At 40.0% G+C, this 17,500-nt stretch overlaps 1 protein-coding gene across 12 annotated transcripts in view; it reads right to left on the bottom strand.

Annotated features, from left to right (window-relative positions):
• The window catches only part of agrn (agrin), a 253,929-nt gene that overhangs the window by 93,902 nt on the left and 142,527 nt on the right, over window positions 1–17,500 (bottom strand). For all 12 annotated transcript variants that reach the window (XR_014538003.1, XR_014538004.1, XR_014538005.1 and 9 more), the window contains 3 exons: window positions 13,979–14,203; window positions 6,225–6,449; window positions 5,001–5,207 (listed from right to left, as the gene is read on the bottom strand). Coding sequence is in view for 9 of the 12 variants with exons in the window: in XM_083569686.1 (XP_083425812.1) it covers window positions 5,001–5,207; window positions 6,225–6,449; window positions 13,979–14,203 (657 nt within the window). In the remaining 3 variants the exon portion in view is untranslated. The remainder of the gene's footprint in view (window positions 1–5,000; window positions 5,208–6,224; window positions 6,450–13,978; window positions 14,204–17,500) is intronic.

The raw sequence follows: 17,500 nt of genomic DNA, 5'->3' as shown, positions 1-17,500 counted from the left end.
ACGTACCATCCACACTGAGCTCCCTGACCTGCAGGACATCTACAGCACGCGGTGCAGGACCAGGGCCTAGAAGATTGTGAAGGATCTCAGCCATCCAAACAATGGACTCTTTTCTTTGTTGCGTTCAGGGAAGTGCTTCCGCTCCTTGAAAGCAAACACAGAGAGAATGAGGAGGAGCTTCTTCCTGCAGGCCATTCGGAGTTTAAACCAGGAAACACCCAGGATCTAGTACTGGACCTCTCTCTCGATCTTCACTTTTTTTCTGCACAACTTTTTTGCAATTGACACTTTAACTCTGGACTGTCATTTTAACTCTGGACTTGCACAACACAGTGCCACTTTATAGCACACCATCCTGCACACGGACACTTTAAGGACAATCACGTTAATCAATTTAATTTGACTGTTTTACTGTCATACGCATCTATGTATATACACATATTTTTTACATATATCTTCATATATTTTTATATTTTATGTAGTTTATACTTTTTATTTATCTACCTTCTTTTTTTCTTGGCTCATTCCATTCCCTTTATATTCCATTCACTTTTACGTTTGAATGCCGGACTGTCGTAAAAAGCATTTTACTGCATGTCGTACTCTGTATGTACATGTATGTGACAAATAAAATTTTATTAGATAAAAAAATATCGTAAGTCGAAGATGGTACTATGACTGTGACAGTCGTTCCTGCCTAATGCTGATTTATAATTTGCATTTTCTGCTCCAAACTGATGGCTTTCCTCTTCTTTTTTCACTACCAGCAGGAGACATACCTGGGCCCTTTTAAGACATGCTTTTATCACTAACATTGCTGTTTAAATCCGTTTGAAACAGAAAAAAAATAACCACTGAAACAACTTAAGTCCGTCAACCGCTAACGCGAGTGGGGCATCTCACAGGGCGAGAGATACGCTCATCCCAGCTGCACGTCCAACGTATTGTACATCGTACGCTGCTGCCTGTGCCTTTTTTTTGTACAATTTTGTCGTATTGCTATCATCATTGTAAGATCAAAAAATCGTAAGATGAACCATCGTAACTCAGGACCATCTGTATATATTATTGCTTGTAGCAATATTTTATTTTATTAAGATATGTTTTTTTCATTTGTGCAGCTTGATTTTTTTATTTCTTATTTTTTTGACACATGCTTCACCCCAATATTTTCACAGTGATCAGGACCCTGGACATTACCTGTGTTTGAAAACAGCTTTCAAAAGTGCTGACCTCTCAGTCCAAATGGCCTTGTGTACAATAGATAAACAAAAATCATCAAAACACTATAAGTGTGTGTGTGTGTTTGTGTGTGTGTGTGTGTGTGTGTGTGTGTTTGTGCACGTGTGTGTGTGTGTGTGTGTGTGTGTGTGTGTGTGTGTGTGTTTTAGTGTGTGCGTTTTGTGGACAAAAATAGGGCTAGGTATGTATCAGGGTGAGAATATTGTCAGAGTTTAAAAGCATCAGGAGCACAAAAGCGTGTTCTTTCTCTATATCTCTCTTTCTGTCTTTCTCTCTCTGATGGAGACACAGACCTCTGACCTGCTCCCGTATTACGGTGGAACAAAATAAAACCGTGTTCTGTTCCACTGACAGTTCTGACACCACATCATCTTGCATTTTTTTTTGCCTCCTTGCAAGCGCTCTTGGCGTGACACGGTTCAAAGTTCATCCGGAGATAACTTTTAGGTGTCCTGAACACAGAGGCTGGAGTGTAAAAAGCTTTCTAATATTACCTTTCTGCCAAGCCATGCATTAGTTAGCTAGTCTAAAATATAATACACTCTCGCATGGTGCAGTCTTGTCTCACTTTCCTGACCTTGGATGCTTTTATGGGTCACCACCTTCCCGATTCCCACAAGCCCCCCCCTTTCTCTTTTACAGGTCATGTTGGTTTTGTTCTAAATCAGAAATGTGCACTCAAATACAGTGTCTATACCGGCTCTTTTGGGAATACGGCAATCGGTGAGACAATACTGAGATTTAAGATCAACACTGACACGCTTATAAACTGAGTGGAGGTTTTGTGGCTACAACCTCAAGCACCTACACACACACACACACACACACACATACACACACCTGAGGACAAACACTATCTAACATTGTCTGTGTTATAGATCAGAGTGTGACAGGGGTCCATTGAGATGCTTTGTGATGACAGTTTTGCCATTCCTGGGCATTTGAGAGGTGGTTAAAGGAACTTTTGTGGGCACCAAACAACACACACATACAAACACACACACACACACACACACAAACACACACACACACACACATTTTCTGACATGATTCCAAAAAAGAACAGGCACTGGTTTGAGACCTGAACCATTACGCTAATCAGGAGTTGACTTCTAAACATCATAGATAGATAGATAGATAGATAGATAGATAGATAGATAGATAGATAGATAGATAGATAGATAGATAGATAGATAGATAGATAGACAGACAGACAGACAGACAGACAGACAGACAGACAGACAGACAGACAGACAGACAGACAGACAGACAGACAGACAGGAATCATGCTGCCTCATGCTCTTCCTATGAACCCTGACTCAAAAGAGGAGGAAAATCAGACTAAATTTTAAATGACAAGGTTGCCAGTTTGCTTAAAAATAGTCTGCAATCACCCAGATTTTGATTTGTGACCATTTAAATCTAACATTATCCAACAAAGGATAAGATTGGGATTAGAGTAAGAGAGATTATGGAGTAGTTCTTAGAATAGTTCTTATATTAAGACTAGAGTAGTTCTCATATTAAAAACGTGTCTTCTGGGTCTTTATTAACCATTTGTGCGTTTTCTGAGCTGAGCCGGAAAATGATGTCGATTCCGAGTAAGCCTGGTTATTCGCTGTTGCTTGTTGGATGATTTTGTTTGAGGCTATGATGTTTATTATAATATCTCAAGCCACTTCTTCCTTGCAGCTACACTCACTACACCTACACTACCATTTTAGCAGGTAAACTATAAATTGCTATAAGCTATATTTTAATGATATTTATTGCTATTAAACATGAAGAATTCAAGCTAGAACAGTAGCACACTCTCCCGCTACAATCAACTGATGTCTATGATAATATACACTGAGTAGCAAACGATATACACTCAGAACTCAGAACAGAAAGATAATCAATCAAATTAGAACTGCCTTGAAGTTATAATCAATGGTCAGTAATATCGGTGATTACATATAACACTTAGCACCTATTAGTAGTTTACAGTTATTGACCAGTTCTCAGCTGTTGTTCTGTATAATTTGGGAGAACCTCGAACAGACAGTAACCTGAGATTTGGATCAAACCAGGAGTTTTTCATTAAAATTACAATTTGAGAAACCCTGCTGTAAAACACTGAATGAAAGAGCATTTAGGTCTACATCTCTACAGTAATCACCTTATTATAGTGGCAAGAAAATAAGGAATGCCCCTATTCCCTTGAAAGTATCGTTCTAAACTCCAGATCAGAAGCGTTTTTGCGGTAAAACCAAACCATAATGGCTGAGGCTTTTTTTTTTATCGGGTTGAAAACTGCAGAACCATCACTGGCACCTTGTCAGTGAAACAGAGCCACCATTCTCACATGCTCTGGCTTGGGAAAACAGACCTAACGAGACAGGAGAAAAAGGGCGGGCGAGGAAAACCACACTACGAGGCGCTCTCTAATTAAACATCAAACTGGCTGGAGGTGTCCAGAGCACGAGCTGTCCCTCCTCTCGGTGCCTAGCATCTTCTTCTGCGCTAACACTGAACAGCCTGCCTCCGCTTCACAACTCCGCTTTTGATGTTTAATTAAATCCAAGAGCTGTTTGTCGAGCTGTATGCAAAGTATTCACATTTAAATACATATTTTTTTCTGTGGGGGATGGGCGGAGGGGAAAAAAGACATAATGTAACTGGCTGCTGGCAAAACCGTAAGAAGACTGAAGCACTTACTTCATCAGAAAAAATAAACGGGAAAAAAAAATTGCTCTGTGAGTTGACGCAATAATTCTTTCAGCTTTCAAAGAAGACGAGAAAACAATGCTATTTAGGGTATATTAGGGAAAGAAAGAAAGAAGGAAAGAAAGAAGGAAAGAAAGAAAGAAAGAAAGAAAGAAAGAAAGAAAGAAAGAAAGAAAGAAAGAAAGAAAGAAAGAAAGAAAGAAAGAAAGAAAGAAAAAAAGAAAAAAAGAAAGAAAAAAAGAAAGAGAATGGAGACTTGGTTAAAGTAATTGTCACCACAACCCATGGAGCTTAGGGTGTATTTGTGTGTTAGGAGAGAATAAAGCTTTATGCATTATTAGCATACGCACAGTAGGAATAGCATATACTAAGCTTGGTAAAGTAAAAAAACAAAGAAAAGAAGGGCATAATGACAGGGGGTAAAGAAATTCGTTCATGCTTTACTTTCTTTTTTGCCATGCAGGATTCGAGATAGGGGTCAGAGGAAAAAGTCTGACTTGGAAAGAAGGGATAAAGGGATTGAGGAGAGAATGAGGGATGGCTAGCACTGAGTTACATCACCCAACCGGCCCTTTTAAAGGCCACAGGACGGAGACCTACAGGTCAGAGTCCGCATAAGAGAGGTCAAAGGTTGTGCTTGAAATGAGCGGCGAGTCCTGCGGCAGCCCTGACATCACGCGGACAAGGACAGACAAAGAGAAATAGAGAGAAAGAGAGAGACACTGGAACAGAAAGAAGACACTTTAAAAGACAGCCAACAAGGACATCTGAAGCAACACGGACACAGAGGAATGAAAGGGTGGGGTGGGGTGATCGACTGGCACTGGCGAGGCATGACGGTGGCGGCCATGATGTACACATGAAGTCTGGGCTTCATGTTTCAGATGAGCACCTTTAAGCCCACACAGTGATAATAAATATACAAATACAGACATAACAAACAAAAAAAAGAAGAGTAGACACTCACCGATCAGGACAAAACAGATACTCACTACACAAATAACAAAAACTTTTTGATTGAAATCAGAGGTTGTTTTTTCCCCACTTACCACAGGGCCCTTGCTGTTTGATGGAGATAGTGGTTTGGGTGAGGCACTCAACACGCTTCCTCTCACAGTCATTAGGGTACGTGTGGCCATCTTTACCACACAAAGGAGCGTAGGTACCATCACAGCGGATTGGCTCGCAGGAGCAGCTCAATCTTCCATGCTCCAACAAGCACATGGCGCTGAACTTACAAGTGTAACTGCATTCCTCTGAGAAATACACAAACACACACACACACACACACACACACACACACACACACACACACACACAAAATTATGACCGAAAGTCCACGAAAGGCTAACGCTTCATTCTAATCAGCACTTACTTACAGTCCCTCTGCTTCGAACTCTTTCTCACAATCAGACAGCTTATATTGACTCACTCGTGGGATTGGATTTAACTACCACGGCTGATTATTTTAATCAATTATCTTATTTCATTCAGATTGATTCAAATCTTTCTCTTTTCTATTCAGGGTTGCGGTAAGAAGCCGTCACAGTCACGCTGTACGGTGTGATAATTGCAGCAGCCTTTGATCAGCTGAGGAAAAAAAAAAAAAAAAAGACTTATGATGTTATTGTACAAGCCAGTGCTTGATTTACGTTTGATTGCATTGGCCAACCTGATTTTAAGGACGCAACGCTCTGTACATACTAATGAGGTCTCTTCAGTGAGTTGTGCTAAACTTGCCCGAATAAGCTTTGAGTCAGAAAGCCGGCGAGTTAATGGGATCCGAAGATTAAGTACATGGATGCACAAATACTTACACAAATAAATATTCATACAAGCCCACGCACGCACACACACGTACTCCTTTACACTTGCCAGTTGGACGGCAGAAGCTCAGACACGACGCCTCCGTCACACAAGCCTGGGACTAACTTTTGCACACAAATAATAATCTACTATACACAGACTCGCTTATTTATTTATTTATTTATTTATTTATTTATCTATTTATTTTATATGTGTGAGGCTATGGGGTGTCGCGGAGAGGCAATGAGAATCTTTTCATCACAGCCTCGGATCCAGTGCTGCCACAATACACACCTGCCAGAGCCCGACAGGCAAATTGGATTTGTGGAGATTGGTATCGTGCAGGCATGACAGTGCTGCTAACCCAACTTAATTTGTCTAAAGCCTGCCCCTCACTGCAGCCGCGGGAAAATAAATCCAGTGCTGCTGCGCTCTCAAAATACTGCTCGCACGGAGAAGCGACTCACCTTGCTCCCTACAGAGCCCTGAGTGAACCTTCTTCAACTGCCGCTTCTTCCATAGAGCCGTACGCTGCATCTGGCATTCACTGTTGTAGTTCCTCCCATCGCTGGCACAGAATGGCTCGGGGTCCTTTTCACACACTGAGGGTGGAGACAGGGTCTGCATCGTTTGGGTTTGTGCGTCGTACACGCATATTATGTTCAGGTTGTTCTGGTGCACGTGGCATGGATCTAAACGAGACACAGAGAGATTTTTTGGCAAAACACATTAAACCAAACTTCTGCTCATGGAACGGCACTGGACAGTCGGACGTGCTTGGCTGCCCTCACTATGATCAGCAGAGGGATGAAGAACGCCAGGCCTATAATGATCTCTTGGACATGCTTTTTTCCTGATTTTGTCTAAAATGTGTACCCTTGCACCATGAATGATGGAAAATGCTGCTGCTGTGCTTTTTTTGAACATAGAGTACTGAGTAACTGTAATTACCTAAAGGTTACTGTGTATTACACTGCTGAGAACTGAACACTGTGTTCACATGTTCTCATCATCATCATCATCAAAAAAAAAAAAAAGAAACGAATACCCTGACCATAAACTGGTGACATGAAACTGTTTTAAAATGGTCATATTTGATGGAGTATGTTTTAGGTTTCAGAAAAATGTACCTTGTAGCTGCGGCTCCTCTGAAAATGTTCTCTATGGATACACAGCTCTTCTAAACATGATCTCCATAATGTCTATTTTCACAGTGTAAAGCATTGAAATGTTGTACTAGCTTTGGCCAATTCTAAATATGGTAGTTTGTAAAGTATGTGTAACCCAAATGTTTTTGTGGGGATTTCAAAGAGAAAAAAACAGGGGTGCACACATTTTTTTTAAGCATGCGAGCTACTTACAAAATGATCAAGTCAAAATAATCTGCCTACTTTAAAAATGGATAAATACATTTTATTTTTTTTTGTCATGCGATCTACCCACACTATCTTTGCGATCGACCGGTAGATCGCGATCGACGTATTGGGCACCCCTAATTTAAGGAATATAATAAAAAACAAAAAACATATACCTCGTTTTCACCCACAACTGGAGAAACAATGTTTTCTGTTGTTTTTTTGCTCTTCCTGTTCAAACGTTCAACATTTACTATATGGAAAAAAATATTTGGACCCATGACTTTTCCAGCCACATGCGTTCTTTCCCCATGTTACCACAAAGTTGGAGGCACACAATTGTATAGGACGTGTTTTTATGAGGTAGCATTACATTTTCTCTTTACTAGAAAACCCAAACCTGTTCCAGCAATATAATGACCCTGTGCACAAAGTGAGCTCCATGCAGATATGATTTACATGGGTTGGAGTGAAAGATCTTGAGTGACCTGCTATAGAGTTCTGACCTCGACCCTCTTGAACACCTTCGGGATGAATTGTAATGCTGACTGCACCCCAGGCCTCCTTACTTTACATCAGTACATGACTTTAATAACAATGGCTGAATGTGGAATGCGATTCTGAATGCACTTATAAATCAGGTGTCCACAAACATTTTCTCTAAATAGTTTACTTTAAAAAAAGAAAAAAGAAATCAACTAGGGCGTCATACACTACTGTTGAAACCCAAATATGCACAGATTAGAACCAAGTACAGTACTTTATTTCATGTGAAAAAAAAAATGATTCATTTATATAGCATCTGTATATAAAAATCTTAGTGACTCATAGAAGACCGAACATTTCCTACTGCTGTTTTGAATAGAATCAATTAAATAAAATGTAGTATTTTGTATTTTGTTATTTAATTTTTAATTCTACACCAGTGTAAATTTACCAAGCACATACAAAAAAACCTGCAACCTGGAAGTCATGTACAATAGAATTAAATAAAAGGCTCGGTACCCTGTTAAAACAGTAGGTTTTTCTGATGTTTAACACAGTATTAGATAAAGGATGAGTGTATTGTATATTTCATTAGTTTTTTTTTCCCACCTATTTTTTCCTAAAATGTTTTTGATTGTGTTTCACTTTATTTTCATATGTTGCACTTTCACATTGAAGGTAGAAAAAGCTGCGACAGCATTTATCGCGCTTTCATGTTTTTTTTTTTACAGCATAAAAATTCTTTGTTTATATTGCTGTACAGTGAACAACACCGTGCTGTGTCCGTGCTGAAGACAACAGCTAATTTGAACATATAACAATGATTAAATAAGGCTTATTACCATTATATTTCATTCACAAAATTGGAATACCATCTGCTTTACATGTTCTCTGGTTTCTACACTAATCTACACTAAAGGAACAAAAGTTTTGGACATGTGACCAAAAGATTTGTATATGCTTCATCCCACATTTAGTTCACATTTGTGGTTCTAATAACTTCCTTCATTCTGGAAAGATGTTTTACTAGATTCTAAAGTGTGCTTGTGGAGATTTGTGCCCATTCAGCCACAAGGGCTTTATTAAACCCAGGTTCTGATGTGGGGTGAGGAGGCCTGGGGTGCAGTCAGCATTCTAATACGTCCCAAAAGTGTTCCGTAGGGTTGAGGTCAGAGCTCTAAAGCAGGTCACTCAAGATCTTAAGTGGAATTATGCTTTAACACGTCTAGATCTCCTAGTTCAAGTGAAGGGATCCAAATAGATCCTATACAATTGTGTGCCTCCAACTTTGTGGTAACTATCCAATACTTCAACCAAATCTTAGCTCAAACACTTCCCACACTATCTGCTGATTATATAAACACAAATTTTACATATATGTGTGGGTGTGAAATCGCTGCAATTAAATCCTTATCTAAAAGTCCTAATTGTCGATCGTCTGATGTCTTTCAGACAAATGTGCGAGTGACAGGTGACGTGGGAACCCTGACGGGTGAGAGGAAGCTAATGGTGGCGCACTGGCCGTGGGCCCGAGCTGCACCCTGGCAGCGTCACATTTAATAGCAATGGAAATGCCATGCTGCTTATTGAAATAAGCGTGACAGTCTCGCCTGCCTCCACATTTTTCCGAACACGCAAAAGAGACAAAGGACATCACAGTGGCTGTCGCACATTAGAACAATGCCAAGCTGTGAGCAAGTCATACACATCAGGAGAAAGAAAGAGCTAGAAGGAAAGCAACATAGAGAGAGAGCGACGGGCGAGATAGAGAAAATGGGCTGAGAACTGGAGGAATAAAGATTAAACCCGAATAAGAACAAAGAGATACATGAAAAAGAAGAAGACACAATAAGCATAGACAAGAAGGAAAAGCATGAGTATATAAAGTGAGCAAATCAAAGACAAAGAAGTAGGAAGATTTTGCGGCTTAAAGATGACAAGTGTGAATATAGAAGCACAGAGCCTGGCTAAAGATTGAGGCAGACAAAAAAAAAAAGGGCAAACGAAGCCAATGTCAGGTCAGGGATGTGTAAATGAACATAGAGGAGTGCACCATGTGGAAGGAAAACATTTACTCCGACCAACGAGCTTCTCATAATGTGGACTTCAGGCACGCCAAACTGTGTGAGCAAGCCATAATTGCTGCAAAAAACCATTACCTCTTATTAACAGAACATGTGCAAGCCAATGTCCCTGAATCCAAGCTCCAGGCTGCTCCAGCTGCTCGATTAGCACATACCCAGTGTAATGAACCAGACCTAGCCAAGTCCTAGTGGTGTATTGGATGAGCAATAGTTATAACCACTGTTTAGCCAAGTTAACATATAGCCAGCTAGCAATCTGTAACAAAAATGACTCAACTACTTCAAGAGTTTGCTTCGTTTGCATTTGGGCTCTCAGGCTTGCTTGTATCATGAATTTAAATTAGGCCTGATTTTCTATTTACATTTACTCACTTTTATTTAAAGATGAGACAAGGTGTAGCTGAGCACTTGGTGGTTACATCTGTGGAAAATACCCACATTTTTGACCGAAGTAAAAGTGCAATTAATCAGCTCAGGGGTTCTTCGAGAAAACCCCAAGTAAAAAAGAAAGTGAAGAAAAAGTTCAAACGCTTAAATTACGTAGCGGAAAATGTGTCTGTCTCAAGCAACAGACTGATTTCAGCTACTGATGCTAAATTAGCGCTACGTCCCGCTGTACAATTTTCAGCCCTGCCTTTGCGGTGGCAAATGAAAATCACACATTGTCAAAGAATTGCTTCGTCGTGAGTTTGTGCAATTGGAACACGTAATATCTGCTTCGGTCTCACTGCAATCAAAGTCAGCCAACAGCAAAGTTCTGGGTCAGGACGACCTGAGGAAGAGCTACAAAAGCTCAGTTTTAAGAATGTTGTTGTTCATGAAACGCATTTGTTTACCCAATCCTGAAATCCTCCGACTGTGCAGAGTGTAGTCATTTTCAGTAATTGCAGCGTTATCGATTGTATCACTTAATATGGAGTACATTGGGCATCACCCAATCTGTTACAAAATTGAGCCAGGATTTTTCCTAGGATCAGCTATGACAAGCAGTGATCTTTAAATGCTGCTGAAATCACACTGGATTAAGGGGAAAAGTAATAGTTAAGTACAGACACTTAAAAACTCAAGACTTTGTTACATCGCAACTCTGTCAGGATCCAAACCCTGGCAGCCACGGAGCTATGAATGGCCATTAATATGTATTGGCTGAAGCCTGATTATGGGGGTCTATTCTCACACGTACGATACTCTCCTAACCTAACCAGAAGCCTCGGATTTTCACAGATCTCTCAAACTGATATACAGCACCTGCTCGCTTAAGTGACAAAAAAATACTCACCACACTTTGACTGGGTATGGTCTGAGCTAAGCCATCACAGGATGGCCAAAAGACAGTTCTGAAATACTCTCTAATCAATGATAATGGCTGTGACTGCTGATGCGGACTGCAAATCATAACGGATTCTAAAGAAAAACCTGGCTGTTCTAATAACACCACTCTCCCTGCTTCGCATCTAGATGAGCATGACAGGTTTTACGTCTGCTCTGAGTGTGACTCACAGCGTTGCCACTGAACCCTGTGAAAAACGTGCTCAAGCACTCCCTTCAGGTAAGAATGCTGATGTGAGAGGGGATTCTTAAAGCTGATAATGAATGCTAAAAGAGAACACCACAGAGATATTTTTAACCTGTCACTGTCAATGCATATGGTTTTCTCAAAGCAATAACAAAAAAAGCCTCAGAGTGTCTGTAACTGAAATTATACATTACGGACTATAAGCCTGTTGCTCATCTATGTATAACAATTCAAATCCATTAATACTCTCAGGGGTCCCAGATTTTAAACTCACCGCCTTCTGATTAGGAGTCGACTGAAGCCCTGACCATATTATTTATGCTTAATCTAGGGGACCTTAAATAATATACTTTTTTTTCTGAATAGCTATTTGGCTTGTTTATTTGGCAGAGATGGGAGTGTGTGGAAAAATAAAAGGGCTATAGATTTCATTAGACATAAGAGCAGCACAAGAGTGCTGCTTCAAATCAAACCTCATAACACCAGCACAGTAAACAAATGTACAGATGTGATTAGATATTTGCTGTAACAAGGGTGTGTGTGAAGCATGGAGATGAGGGATGTGTTTGTTTTAGCTTTAGTAAAATATGAACAGTAGGAAACATACGCATGAGCCCTAATATACATACGTGCATCATGTAGGTGATAAGTCAAGTACCGTTTAAGAGAAATCATTAAAGTGTTTTTTGAGTGTGTGAATTTGAGTCGGTCAAATTGAGGGTCAGAAATGTCCAGGACAGGAAGGACGGATAGTTTGAGGGACTTTGTCCATCTCAGGGGGCGTAAGGTCTCCATGGAGTCATGAACACATTGATTATACTTGCCCTTGAGGCACCAGAGTAATCATCGGGACCTGTCTGCCAGGTGGCCATTATTTAATCTGTTGACTCTGACGTCACCGAGAACATCTCAATGTCAGCCCCAAATGGACCAGAAATGTCCGGAATTCTGATGCAAATCGTATAACGAGGATATAAAATGCAAATAAATTACAGCTCACCCATTTATTTTAGGTGCACAAAAACTTATATTTGTTGCTTAGTAACTGCTTTATTAAATCGCTACATTCAAAGGCAAGTTGCTTCTTTTTAGGGATGTGTTTGCAAATCTGTTATTCTTTCTAGTGAATCAAAAAGCAGATAAGGACTGGTTCATTTCATTCAACTCCATTCTCCAAGCCAGACTCCATTCTTTAAAAGTGAGCAAGCATTAATACAAGAGCATTACACAAGGTGTAATCACATGACAGAACTAATAGGCCACTGATAGGTTGCATGAGTCTACAGTCTGGGAAAGCATGACTAGAAAAAAATCGGGCCCAGCCTCTACTTTATACCATTTGTAGTGCTTTTAATTAAGTTCCATTGTCCGTTCTGTTGTTCTGTATTAAGTCATTAGCTAGGAGCACAGACATCTAGGTGGATGCTAAAGGTTGAGCTCTATTATTATGTATTTTTCCCTTGAAAGGAGGAGGCAGAACATATTCCTGCTAGCTCATTCATAACAAAATAATTGGCAAGGATAATGATCAACACACCGACAGTTAACGAAGAAAATCAATTAAGAAATGTGCACCGATGTATTCCGTCCACTTTCTCCTTTGTGAGCAAACCCAGAGACGTCTGCTGTTTCTTTTTCACCAGACGATGGGCTATTCAGCAAGAGAAAGGGTCATGACCTACAGAAACGGCTTTGCTGCTATGCTGCTTTGACCCGCTGCCACAGCAGTCTGCTCCGCTGAATTATCTTAAATGAAGACATGCCGAACCATGGAAGTCGGCAAGGTAAGACGCATTAAATATAATAAATCCAATACGTCGGCGATGAGAAGGAAAAGCTAGTGTGCTGAGAGCTCGAAGACATGTCTGGGAGATGTCATTAGATGGTCCAAAGTGGCTGAGAGCTCTTTCATGAACTGAAAAGTTATCCTACACTTATGACTCAAAAAGCTTCAACTCAACATGAAGCACTTTAACAAAAAGAACAAATCATGTAGAAATTCAGACAGCGATTGAGGTGAGGTAGGAGGGAGCTGTCGCTCAGGACCGAATGGTTTATGTGAAATCATCCATGTAGTTTTTAAAGCACTCCTACGCTCCAATTTCAACAAACTTACGTGCAAAATTGCGGCTCGCACACAAACAACCAATCTAGTACAGGAAGAAATAAATAAATAACACTTATCCTTTGATATTTAATTTCACCTTAGTCAACATGCAATGCTTCATCCAGGTTGGCTTATATCTCATACCAAAACATTTAAAACAATCTCAGTGAAGCTGATTTGTAGAAAAGTCATTCATCTTTAGTAGCCACTTCATTTTGTTGAAAGTTGTAGTGCAGCAAGATGTTAGCAGGGTTTCATTCTAACCAAGCAGGAGCCAACCTGACAGTCGAATGAAAGTAAAGATTAGTTGATTTAAACAGGTGGAATTAAGTTCGTCTCCTGCTTGGTTAGACTAAAAACCTGCACACTAACCTTTAGTGAAAAGAATGAACAACCCTGACCTATGGAAATGTTTCTAAAACTTGAGAACCCAGAGAATTCCCACATGGATAAAGGGAGGAAAGGACTGAGGAAATCAAGTTCAGGATCAAACAAGGGACCCTGGACCTTTTAGGTGGACCACCATCCCATAGATGTGAAGAAATGATCTTTGCTTTTTGCTGTTACTATTCTCACTTTAAATGCCCAATATACACTTTAACAAACAGTAAAAAAAAAAAACAAGATGAGAGATAATCTCTGAAGATGATGATAGCTCAGTTTTTTTACTCACCACAGGAACCGGTGTGCTGGAGGCGGATGTTCTTGTTGGTGGAGCAGGCCTTCATGTTGAGTGCACATTCGCTGGGGTAGTCCAAGCCATCGCTGCCACACACTGTAACCTTGGGGACGTGATCACAGCTCATAGGACACATGCACTTAGCGGAGAGGCCGTCAGAAGACTGGATGCAGGTGCTGCCGTAGCTACATGTCACCTCGCTGCATGGGTCCTTCAGAGCTAAAGACACAGATAGGGACAAAGAAAAAATAAAACAATGTTTACATAAATACAGTGGTGATACATTGTAAAACCAAATATTGTAAAACCAAACAAATCTCAGATTCCCAGGAAGTGACCAAGCTAAAAGTGGTAGCTAATGAAATGTAATAATGAATGACTAGCGGGTTAGCTAGTTAGCAAATTAAGAGCATAATATACACTACAGGAAACAAATTTATCAAATCATGTCTTTGGCAACAATAAAAAGAAAACCATGTTTGGCTACAAGCTGTGGTGTTTCTGTAACCACAATGTGATTCGATAAACAAGGCAGGAGAGTTATATATCAGCTGTGTTTTAGCTGACACTAAAAAGTACCTCAGGGTTTTGAAAAGTGTAGCACTCGCTATCAGTCTGTCGAACCACCATGATGAGCACAAGTTTATTATAAAAACATTTGTTTTGCGAAAGCCGGGAAAAAAAATGTTTCTGGTACTTGAACTCCACACAAATCTCCAGTTAAAGTGGTTGAGTGTCATGGAACTGTGAACCAAAACAAATAGGCACCAAATGTGTTTGCTTTAGATGTCTAGTGAAACTGGCTTTGTGTTTAATTAAATATCCAGCAACACTTCAATGTAAAGAAAAAAGAAATAGAGACTAAAGAATTAGTAAAATTAGTAAACCCCTACGAGTCTAGATCTGTTCAACATTTCCCCATAAAATGTCAAATCCGCCTATCTGTGTATGTTCCGAACTTGAGCTTCTAACTTAAGTTGCCAACTTTGAGTATTCCCTAAGAGAATATGCCTGCGTTTCTGAGAAATGAGCCAAGCTGCTGCTCATCTAATGCCTGTTTTGTGTGGAAAGAAAGCTGGGAGGTCTAGCCAAACGTCGTCCATCAACACGGGCGGTAAAAAAGAAAAAGAAACGGGTTAAAGTGAGGCGCGGCGCAGAGGCTCTTCCTCCAACTCTTCTGCGTCTATGAGGTTGACCAGATGGCAGTGAGCTACACGTTCCCAATTCAGTCGCAGCTGGATGACTGTAGAAACAAGTCTCTCTAATTTACCCGATTCAAGCGGGCTTTGCATCCACAATGCATTCTCAATTGCTATGCTTCAGCATTTCTTCGCCGCAGCGAAGAGGACCTAATCATTTTTTTTTTTTTCCCCGATCTGAAAATGAGAAAGCCATGCTTTTCTCGAGAGGACTTTGTCTCTATCTTATTAAACACCTCACCACTCAGGAATGACTTTAATTCTCCATGAATGAAAAGGGAACCCTATTTTCCCCTTCTTTTAAGCTAGAATATGTATCTGGATTTGATAGGCCACATTCAGAAGAGCCATGTGATCATTATCGTTATTATATTTTGCGATAAATATTCATGTGAGGCACAGAGGAACGTGCAGACAGGAAGCGAGCCGGGAGTGGCACTTCAGAGCGGCTCTGTTTCATTTCCTACAGTCCAGTGGCCCTAGCGTCCCCAGGCGCACTCTGCTATATTGCCTATTATCACTCCCTTTGTCCATGCCTCGCGTTTTTCATCAGAGCTGCATATCAGCTCCCATGATGCATCATTTGCTGCTTTTATTCTGGCCGAATCTGAATCAACTGCAGTCTTCTTGTCTGGATAAAGATGAATTATATTTCTCCGTTTTTAAATCACCCCCTAAAGACAACTGCACATTTTTTCCCTTTCTCCCCACTCTCGTATTCCACATGCACCTCCTATTCTGTATTTATACCATGTATTAAGAAAATAATTTGATTGGTGGGGGCTTCATCTAGCTATTGTTTCTCTGTAAACTCTTGTGTCAGAAAAAGATGGCTCTTTCCCTTTCTCCTTTCGCACAACACTCACAGCTCACAACACATCCAGCTCTTTTCGGCAAGCTCACTAAATCAAGCACTGTCAGGTGTTAAAAAAAATGAAAAAACCTTTTGCTTGCCAGGAAGTGGGAGAGCTATCTGAAAGATGACAAAAAGTGAGCTCATTCAGCATCAGCTCTGGGGACAGCCATGGATCAGAGGTGTTGGTCTTTACAACTTTTTGGAGTTACTGCTATTGATAAAACACCTCTGACTCATGTTTTCTAATCTCGTTGTCTCAGTTTAATAGCGAGGAGGTGAAGAAATAAGCTATTTTGAGTCACCTGGCTGATATTCCACAAGCCGTATGTGCTTGAGCTTTTTTCCAAAATTGTCGTCCTGTAGAGGAACATAGCAGATACCATTAAATCAGAGTGTTTAAAGCGTCGGAGTGATGGACACCAGGCTAAGTGGTCAATTGTAAGTTGTCTCACTGTCACTTTCATGTCCCTCAGCTGATAGTCTTGTGTCAATGGGGCAAAAATATTTGTTGTCATAGTTAAAGACAATAAAATATATTATGATTGTGATGATCGCTCTCCTGAATCTATGTATCGATGTATCGATGTATCGATGTATCTATCTATCTATCTATCTATCTATCTATCTATCTATCTATCTATCTATCTATCTATCTATCTATCTATCTATCTATCTATCTGTCTATCTATCTATCTATCTATCTATCTATCTATCTATCTATATATATAGTAAAATGTCCTTCCTGGTTAACAGCTAACGCTTGTGCTATTGATTCATTAGCGTTTTCCTGCATGCCCAAAACAAATCTTATTTCTGGTACGGAGTGAGTAGCCACAGTGACACTGCACCAACTTTAGTTTCTTTTAATACCACTGGCATTGTTGTGTATGTTTTCAAAAAAAAAAAAAAAATGCTCAAAGTGCAAGGCGGAGACTAAACTAACTTATGGTCTGCCACTTATTTCCAGAGGGAACTCAGATTTTAACTATGTTTCGCACGTGTAAAGGATTGCATAAATAAGTTGGAACCTGATACTCGCGAACGTGACACTCACGACCTTATATTGCAACTTTTCATGTGGAACCGGACTTAGAGTAACTCGCGAAAAATCTGATAGTTCTGATAGGTTTACAGTACAGTACGTCTACAATTCCAAATACTTGAAAAAGGAATCATCAAAAGGAGATTTTTTTGTTACTCGTGACGGGTCAGGAAACGTAACCGAAACGTAAGTATCGAGGTTGCACTGTAGGTATAAATTTGCAACATTTTATATGCTCCAAATCAGCAGTACTGACTACAGACAACTAGTAAAAAAAAAAAAAAAGTAATAAACAAAAAAAACTAACATGGTACATGCACATTTGTATACAATTTTATTCAGGCAAGTTGTTTTTGCTTGCATCTGTTTCCACTGTTGGTATAAACCAAGAGACCCAAATGTTTCTTTGTTCTAGTGCA

The sequence above is a fragment of the Silurus aristotelis genome, assembly GCF_946808225.1.
Source record: "Silurus aristotelis genome assembly, chromosome: 19".
In the NCBI taxonomy this organism is placed as follows: domain Eukaryota; kingdom Metazoa; phylum Chordata; class Actinopteri; order Siluriformes; family Siluridae; genus Silurus; species Silurus aristotelis.
This window is presented reverse-complemented; position numbering and strand designations above follow the sequence as displayed.